General features: G+C 30.9%; 1 protein-coding gene across 1 annotated transcript; it reads right to left on the bottom strand.

Annotated features, from left to right (window-relative positions):
• Positions 1-211: 211 nt before the first annotated feature.
• On the bottom strand, positions 212-2,005 carry LOC120081845 (LOB domain-containing protein 1-like). The gene is made up of 2 exons (XM_039037020.1): positions 1,578-2,005; positions 212-857 (listed from the first exon to the last, which is right to left on the bottom strand). The coding sequence occupies exons 1-2, from the start codon at positions 1,887-1,889 to the stop codon at positions 540-542; spliced, it is 630 nt and encodes a 209-aa protein (XP_038892948.1). The 5' UTR covers positions 1,890-2,005; the 3' UTR covers positions 212-539.
• Positions 2,006-9,954: the final 7,949 nt, after the last annotated feature.

Here is a 9,954-nt window from a genome sequence, read left to right as displayed (position 1 = left end):
TATAATTTATGAGAAGCTTAACCTTTTTTTCTTACATTATTACCTCATTTGAATGTATTATTATTATTTCTTTGCATTGAACAAAGGGAGCAAGAAAGGAAAGAGAGATGTAATAATGGGAAATTTTTATAGATATGCATGGAAGAAAGGGATGAAAAGAAAAAGAAAAATTCACCATATAATAATTCCAATTTAGAAGGCAAAAATTAGGTTACCCAAAAGGAGCTTTCATTAAAAAAAAAATTTAGCAAATCTTCTAAATGAAAACAACCACCACCCTCCAAAAGTCCAAATTAAACTCTTCCATGTTCTCTCCTTTTCCTTTTCTCTCTCCATTGAAACATAGAAGATTACAATTATAGGGGAAAAATACTTGGATTCCGTTTCATATTTGAGTTAAAATCATTAACATTATTATCATCATCAACATTACTATTTATATATATTTAAAGTATATTTTTTACTATAACAATTAACTTAAATCTTTCTCTAATCCAAATTAAATATCATTGCAAAAGAATGCCAACAAGACGGCTAGATCACGTCCAGAGTGGCTCCCACGGTGAGCTAAGGGTGGCATCATCGAGAAAGCATGTAGTGTCGACAAGTTGCGGTGGCCAAACAGGTTCCGGTGACTGCCTCATTTCCATGCAAATCAAGGCTAGTAAGTTGGCTTGTTGTTGCTGCATATTAGCCACCTCTGCCCTAGCCTTGGCTAGTTGAGCTTGTAGCTCGCTCACCTGCTTTTGCAGCTGGCAAATCGCGCCTGCACTACCGTAAACTGGATCTCGCAGTCGAGCGTTTGCTTCGTATACCATGCTGCTCACTGCATCTGTTCTTTGAGATTCTGGAAGCTCCTATAAAATTTTAAAGCAACATTAATTAAAAAAGAAAAATTACATTATACTATACTAATTTTGAATATAAAATCTTCCGCTCTAATTCTCAATTAAATAAGCATTGAAATCAAAAATCCAAATCAATAAATTACAAAAAAGTTAATTGAAAACAGAAATGCTCGCTAATTCTCGATTTAATAAATAAAACAACTTTTTCAATCCCTATCAAAATCTTTATTAAACAACAAATACTCAATTTAACCTAAAAGGAAAATTAATTAAACCAAAGTTCCATCAATTACGGGATTAATTAATTAAGTCCCATCAAAAGTCAAATCCTAGTTAAGTCAAATCAATTCATTTCCATTTTAAGTTAAATCCAACCATACCCCTTATTTATTTTTCTTACATTTAGAAATACCCAAAGAAATTATTTACCACTACATCTAAAATTAATGCATAGGATTACTCCTAACCTTAAACTCTAAACAAAAATAAAATTTTCTTTTTTCTTTCTTTATTAAAAAAGAAAAAAACCCTCATCTCAAAAGATAGATTGGGAGTCAATATTCCAATATGGAAAGATAAGTTAGACCATTTCAAAATGTGGGTAAATTTATTTTAATAGCTGGATCTCTTGGTTAAATTAATTTTTATTATAGTAAATGAATAGAAAATTTATAATAAGAAAAAGTGGAGAAGTGAAATAATTAAATTAAATAAACTATATGAACATACTTGCAAGAACTTGATGATATTGCTAGCTCCAAAAACTCTATGGGCAATGGTGAACTTAAGAGGCTCTGTGGGAGGGAAATATGGAGCCAAAACGCATTTCTCGACGCAGCGGCGGCGGAGGATCTTACAGGCGGCGCAGGGGCTGAGGACTACCGCAGACAGCGGAGGAGACGACGGCTGAGAAGTGGGTGGTGAAGCAAAATTGGTGGTGGTGGCGGCGGCGGAGGAAGAAGACATTGGGGAGAAAGATAAGTGGTTTGGAACATTGATCGGAGTTGGAGGAGAATTAGTACACTTGGCCACGTAAGCCATAATTTTTTTTTTTTTGGTTTAAAAATATTTATTTTAATTTTGTAGAGAGAGAAAATGGAGGGAGGAGAGAGAAATTAGTGTTGGAGAGTGGGAAAAGGAAGAAGGAAATTTTTTTGGTGAGTGTGTGTTTGGGAAATGGAAGAGGGTGAGAATCTCATATAAATAGAGAAATCTTGTGGGGGAGAGGAAGACTTTTGTCTGCCTACGTCATGCAAACTATTGCTTACGACATTTTTTTTTTTTGAAATATTATTATGAAAATTACTTGGGAAATAATTGTTTATTTAGAGAAAAAATAATTTTTTTTTCCTAAATTCCGATATATTACACCTTTAGTTTTTAAGTTTTGATTTTGGTTTCAATTCAATCTCTAAGTAACAAAATGTTTCGAATTTACTCTTGACATTTGTGTTATGTTTTAATTTGGTCCCTAAGTTTCAAGATTTTATATTTTTAATTCGATTTTTCACTAAATACTCACTTTTAATCATTGATATCAGTATTTACTAATTAATTTAAAATAATTATGAAGTTAAATTTTAATTTTAATTTTAGAAGTGATGAAAAATCATGAAACTTAGTTTAATTATAGTTCGTTCAATTATTTTAAATTTATTAACATACATTAATGTTAAAGATGAAAAATGAGTATTTAATAAAAAATAAAGGTTAAAAAAAATAAATTTTAAAATCATGGACCAAATTGAACAAAACTCAAATGTCAAGGGTAAAATTGTAACATTTTGAAACCTATGAACTAAATTGAAATCAAACTTAAAACTTAAGGATTAAATGTGCAAAATTTGGAAACTTTGGCACCAAATAGAAATTAGCTAGACCCAAAATGATCTAGGGACCAAAAAAGTATTTTTTCTAATTCAATAATGGTAGGGGTGGGGATGATTAAGTTGTATGTTCAAATTGGTAGGAACTATGTAACGACTCGACTTCCTAAGGCTTATACTAGGTCATTACTATATGTAAACATAAGTCTCAAACGACTCTCTCATACATTTTAGCTAAAATCAAAAGAATTTTATTAAATAAATAATTTTTGTAAAATCTAAATAACTGAAAATCTTTGATTGGGGTCCCCCTGAAATATAGGTTCAAAATAAATTTCATGAAATTTTATAAATAAAAATTTAAAACAATAGAACTCCAAGTTCAAACATCAAGACTGAAATTTAAAACATTAAAACACGAAAACATGAGTGAAAACATCTCTATGGTTCTAATGACATGCTCACAGATTCCTTCTGTCATTCGTCAGTATGTCCTTACTCTTATCTAAAAATATAACATAAGAAATGACGAGTATAAAATACTTAGTAAGTAACCCCACTACCGAGGTCAGACTAAGCATTTATGTCCAATAAATGCAACATTCTAGTGGGACATACAAAAAAAAACTTCTACTTATCATGGATGGTCATCTAGTGAACAATTTAACCCAGCCTATCGTCGATGAGATGTACCCACAAACCTCTGGTGAAATCCCAAAGGAGATCACTAACCTCTGGTGAAGTCCTGAAGGAGATCACAAATCTCTGGTGAATTTAGAAGGAGACATTAACCTATAGTAAATCTCATAGGAAACACAAACCTCTGATGAAATCCCAAAGGAGATCATTAAACTTTGGTGAAATCCCGAAAGAGATCACTAACCTTTGGTGAAATCTCGAAAGAGATCACTAACCTCTAGTAAATCCTAAAGGAAACACAAATCTCTGGCGAAATCCCAAAGGAGGTCACAAACCTATGGCGGACAGGTAGGGGAAACTATCACTAATATAAATGTCATGCCTCATAAAATAAAATCCAACACATGAATCATAACATAAATCTCATACATCCTCATACATGTTAAATAAGATCTAGGTCATGCTTATACATTCTTGTAAAGTATCTTATAAAACAAGATCATGCTCATACTTATCATATACTTCAAACAGGACAGTCATGTGTTCATATTTTCTTTCTAATCAAGCATCATAATTCATGTAGTCTTAGAAATATCAAATTTATTCTTAATTTTATCGCTCGATATGATGGTGGTTCTAATAGGAAGATTATTTACCTTGAACTTGAGCTAAATAAAACTATGCAAGTAATCTACCTCTCTTATCTAACTTCTAGAAATATTTGTTGGGAAAAAAAAGTTGTCTTTCTCAAAACTAAATATCTTTAGAAGCTTCTAAGAGGAATTTCTTCACCAAGAAAAAGAGAGCGGGACAACTAAAAAAATGTGAAAATAACAGGGATTTTTTCTCTAATTGACCTCCCTTTGGAATGAAGTGAATGGTTTGGTATGATGTGCATGGTTGTATTAGAGGAAAAATAATCCCAATCCTAAATTATTTGGGATTCCATAACTTGAAATAGTAGATTAATTAAAGTAGTAGATATATTAGATATCCTTTTCTAATAAGACATTTTCTATAATTAGGAAATTCATATTTTAATTAATTAGAAAATCTATAATCTAATTAATTTGGGAATCCATATTCTAATTGAATTAGAAATTTCACAATCTAACTAAATTAGAAATTCCATAACCTAATTAATTTAAATTAAATCCAAATTTCTTTTATCAACTCAATTTAAGTTAATTATCTTATCTAATTTGGATAAAAGTTCCAAAATTAAAGAGGATAAAATTTAAAACCACAATTTCTTTTTTTTCTTCTTAAATTTCAAATTCTTTTTAATTTCCAAAATCCTAATTCTTTTCATTTTCTTTATTTTCAAATTTGTATTCAAAAATCTAAAAAGTTTAAATCTCTTATCAAATTAATCTCAAATCAATTAACTTCCCTAATTAACTTAATTTTGGCTCCAAAACCAAAATTAAAGGGAACATACAATCCAACAGTTGGGATAAATTACATCATTCCAAATATTTAATCAACTTAAAATCACGCTTTCCCTTAAGTAAATTAATCTAATTTTCCCTTAAATTAAATTAAAATTTCAATTCTTTACAAATATCTTTTAAAGTAATTATCTTGCCTCCCAAATTAAATTTTTAGCCCAAATTTATCAAAATTACGTCCAAATATTTCAAGATAATTTAATGAAAATTACCTGAAAATTTTGGGACGTCACATTCTTCCCTCCTTTAAAAACTTTCATCCTCGAAAGTTTAATCTTGAAAAATTTTTAGATACCGGGCTCTCATCTCATCCTTTCGTTCCCATGTTGCCTCCTCGAACTGGTGATTCTGCCATAAAACTTTCACCTATACTATTTCCCTGTTGCGTAAAGTCTTTACCACCCTGGCTAGAATTTGAACAGTCTTCTCCTCATATCTTAAGTTCTCATTCAACTGTAATGATTCAAAGTCCACCACATGGGATGGATCTGTCACATACTTTCCTCAACATCAAGACATGAAATACATTGTGAACTACGGAGAGAGACAATGGCAACGTCAACCGATAAACTACAGAGCCAATTCACTCCAAAATCTCACAAGGCCCAATAAATCAGGGACTTAGTTTTCCCTTCGTATCGAACCTCAAGACACGCTTCATAGGTGCTACTTTCAAAAATATTTTATTACCAACCTCAAATTCCAGATCCTTACGCCTAACATCGACAACTTTTCTATCTACTCTAAGTTATTTGCATGCATGCTCTAATCTTCTGTTTGCCTCATTCGTAGTCTGCACTAACTCAGGTCCTAGCAACTTTCGTTTAACAACTTCATCCTAGTAGACTAGAGACATGCAATTATTCCATACAGACCCTCTAAATGGCACCATGCCAATACCAGTCTAGTAACTGTTATTATAAGCAAACTTCACGAGATGCAAAAGGGATTCCCAACTCCCTGAAAACTCCCACCCACAAGAACATAACAAATCCTCCAATATATATATATATATATATATAGATAGATAGATAGATAGATAAAATCTTTCTGATTCATAAATCTATCTCGAAAATATCCATCTCCATAGAGTCGATCAGCTCTTCGTCCATGCTAGAAGAAACATACTATCTATGGTGCTCCAAGTTCAAGATTCGGGATTCGGATTCGATACCTAATGGCCCCAGCATTCCCCTGCAACTTGGCTATGCTACCATAATCAACTCTGAATATGGTTGTTAGATAAGCACATGGATTTCAACTCTCTTCTTAATATATGAAACTAGTGTGCCCAGAGGCAAAACATTAAGGCGTCTAGAAAACTTCCATAAATAGCTCATGTATCTGTGACCTGCTATTTGACTCTACTAGGACTACTCTGTAGAAAACCTTAGGAACGGAAGTGTTCTATTCTCAAGCTCATCTTTTGTGTTAGTGGTCATTTAGATTGATTACTTAACCTAACCCTCGTACAACTAGATCTCTACTTTGAGTTAGATTACTTTCACATTTAAATTAATTGATTGATCACGAGTCTCTAGTTATATCTTGTTTCCAGAGTCGCAATCCCTTAACTTTCGTTAACACCTTCAATGGTGTACCTTTTGACTATTAAAGCCTCGGTATTCCATGTCAATAGTTTCAAAACAATCATTCCTACTAACAACTCCACTAAGCTTATTCCTTCTCAACCTTTTATTTTGGAAACAAATTCTTGTGCTTAAACAAAGTTCCAGACCCAATCACCTCTGTAAGCTATCTTTCCGTCCAACACTTATTGTCCCAAAGTTCCATATGATAATGAGATATTCTTCTTTGACACCAAAACAAATACCTTATAACCCCTTATACTATGCCTCCAAATCATACTTAATTAGGAGTTTTGAACACATTAAATTTCTTTCTCTTTCTAAAATAGTAACCTTTCTTGGACACTTTTCTCTCCTGTACACTTGTCTTTGATAAAACCACTAAATTCGATATGTTTTTTTTTTTCACTTTCTAAGCGGACCATAATCTCTAAAGTATAATTTACTTAACTCTTCCATAAGTCCTATCTCTCTCACTAAGAATTTTCATTTCGTAGAATTCTCCTTTGCCAATTTTCATGCATTTAAACTCTGAAAGTCTTTTGTTTGTTCAAGTTTGCCCAACTTGGATCTCCTCACGCAATAAAACTATGGATTTAATCTAGGTACTTTAAAATAATCCTTTTACTTAAACAAATAATATTTTTCTTTATTCCCGTTAAGTCCAAGCTCATGTCCAGCTATTTTGGCTTCCTTTAATGACATCAACTTAGCTAGATATTCCAAAAGAATTCTTCATATCATTACACATACTTTCACTAGTAACTTGTCTCCCCTTTCAAGCATGTACTTGAAAAATCCGAAACAAAGTACTTTACCTAATCCATCAATTTCCTAATATTACTAAAGCGATCATGTCCTATTAATCCTTTTGAAATTTCTCTTGAAACGCTTGGTTTTAATATCTCAGAACCTCTAATAAATCTATAGCTTCTTCTTCTTCTCTTTCTTATCAACAAAACAACTTTTACCCTTATACTTGAGTACGTGCCTTGTGAAGGAATTTATTTATACTACCACCAATTTTATTACCTATAACAAAATATAACACTAGTCTTTAAGGAATTCTTGTCAAGACAATTTTATTCATTGGCTTAAACATATATATGCTTTTATTCCTAAATTTTCATAACTCTATATAGTTTCATCAACATTTAGGATCTCTGAACTGAAATATATATTTTGTTCCTTTCTAACAGTTCTTCCATGAGATAAACTAGCGTCAAATGACCTTATAATTTTTTTTTTCCTTTTGTAACGTCGTACCTGAACAATCAACTTATAATAACTTTTATCAAGTCACTAACCTAGCATCACAACATAACTTGTGCATTTAAGCTAAACAAATATTTTAATGCATAATCATCATAAAACTTTTAATTGATAAGACATACTTGGTGATGACGAAGGATCCGTTACTAGGCCATAGGAACATTCTAGACTTACATTGTGTAAGTCAGTCTACAAAACCCAAAATATGAACTCTGATATCAATTGTAACGACTCGACTTCCTAGGACTTATACTAGGTTGTTACTACATGCAAGCATAAATCTCAAAATAACTCTCTCATAAATTTTAACTAGAATCAAAAAAAAAAAATTATTAAATAAATAGTTTTTGTAAAATCTAAATAACTGAAAAATCGTTTATTGAAGATTCCCTGAAATATAAGTTCAAAATAAATTTCATGAAACTTTATAAATAAAAATTTTAAACAATGGAACTCTAAGTTCAAACATCAAGACTGGAATTTAAAACATTAAAACATGAAAACATGAGTGAAAGCATCTCTCTAATCCCAATTGTTGGGATTGGTGTCATAATTCTCCCGAGTCTCGTAGTTTGTAATCTATGCACATTATTATGAATAATATAAGAGATATTTTCTGCATTTATTCATATCCAATAAACAAAACTCCATGGTTATCATATGTAAACTTAAGCATGTATATGAGATATACAAGTGATGATTCGTCTCTGTATATAACGTCGTTGATACTAGATTAATTAAAGTAGTAGATAGATTAAATTTCCTTTTTGAATAAGACATTTTCTCTAATTAGGAAATTCATATTTTAAATAATTAGAAAATTCATAATCTAATTAATTTGGGAATCCATATTCTAATTGAATTAGAAATTTCACAATCTAACTAAATTATAAATTTCATAACCTAATTATTTTAAATTAAATCCATATTTCTCTTATCAATTTAATTAAATTAATTGTCTTCTCTAATTTGGATCCAAATTCCAAAATTAAAGAGGATCAAATTTCCATCTTTCTTCTTAAATTTGAAATTCATTTTAATTTCCAAAATGCTAATTCTTTTCATTTTCTTTATTTTCAAATCTTTATCCAAAATAATCCAAAAATTTCAAATCTTATATCAAATTAATCTCAAACCAATTAACTTCTCGAATTAACTTAATTTTGGCTCCAAAACTAAAATTAAAGGAACATACAATCCAATAATTAAGATAAATTATATCATTCCAAATATTTAATCAATTTAAAATCAACTTTTCTCCAAGTAAATTAATTCATTTTTTACTTAAATTAAATTAAAATTTCAATTCTTTATAAATATCTTTTAAAGTAATTATCTCGTCTCTCAAATTAAATTTTTATTCTCAATTTATCAAAATAATACTCAAAATTTTCAAGATAATTTAATGAAAATTACCCAAAAATTTTAGGACATCACAAACTAATAGTGGGGTTGTTACGTTTTCCCTTAAAACATTTAATTTGATTCATTTAAGACTTGTTTGATAATTCTTCCGTTTTTTTTTTAAATTGTTTTTTGCATTTTCTTTGCTATGGTTTTCATTTTTAAATTATTTTTTTTATTAGCTTTTAGCATTGGACTAAAAATTCAAATTTTTCTCTAAAGGATGGAGAAAATTAAACCTTATTAAAGAAATAGTTACCAAAAGGATTAATTAGTTGTTATGTTATTTTTTTTGTTTAGGAACAAAGACAAAACAACCAAAACCAAGCAAATTACATATGTATATCACAAGACATAGCCAACAAAAACCACTAAAGATAAGGAGTAGAAAGAATTGAAGACTCCTAGTCCTCCAACGCTTTATGCACAATGCAGCGCACTAGAGTATTCTGACAACGGCGAACATGAGAAAATGAGACAACAGCTAGTTCTGCTAAGCCTCCTCAATACAAAAGGAGACTTCAGACAACTCAAAAACATCGTCATTCAGTAGATTGATGACCTCCAAACAATCAGACTCCACCATAATATTCAATACACCGATAAAAGACAGAGTCTCAAGTTCAAAGCAAATTGTCATCGCTTCAAGGATCTTCACCATCCGGAGGCAAACTTTAAATCTGCCAATCGCACACGATCCAAGTGATCACAAAACACCCACCCTACCCACCTGCATTGGTATTAGAGTTCCATGACGCATCTGTATTCAACTTAAAAAAAAAAAAAAAAAAGTGCTTTGGGATATACCATCCGATCTGGGTTGGGGCTTGGAGAGGATGGTACATCCCCTTCCCTTTCCTGTTAAGATGTTCATCAATACAACAAGAGTCTGAAAGCATCACAAATGGCCTCAGCATCAACATGT

Source organism: Benincasa hispida, chromosome 7 (assembly GCF_009727055.1).
Source record: "Benincasa hispida cultivar B227 chromosome 7, ASM972705v1, whole genome shotgun sequence".
Lineage (NCBI taxonomy): Eukaryota > Viridiplantae > Streptophyta > Magnoliopsida > Cucurbitales > Cucurbitaceae > Benincasa > Benincasa hispida.
The sequence above is the reverse complement of the archived record's forward strand: the minus strand, read 5'-3'. Positions and strand labels throughout refer to the sequence as shown.

What these genes read in the sequence shown, in the direction of transcription:
- LOC120081845 (XM_039037020.1), bottom strand. Translation starts at nt 1,889, where the DNA reads ATGGCTTACGTGGCCAAGTGTACTAATTCTCCTCCAACTCCGATCAAT. An exon ending in ATATCATCAAGTTCTTGCAA is followed by an intron (nt 858 to 1,577) that starts GTATGTTCATAT and finishes AAAATTTTATAG; the next exon opens with GAGCTTCCAGAATCTCAAAG.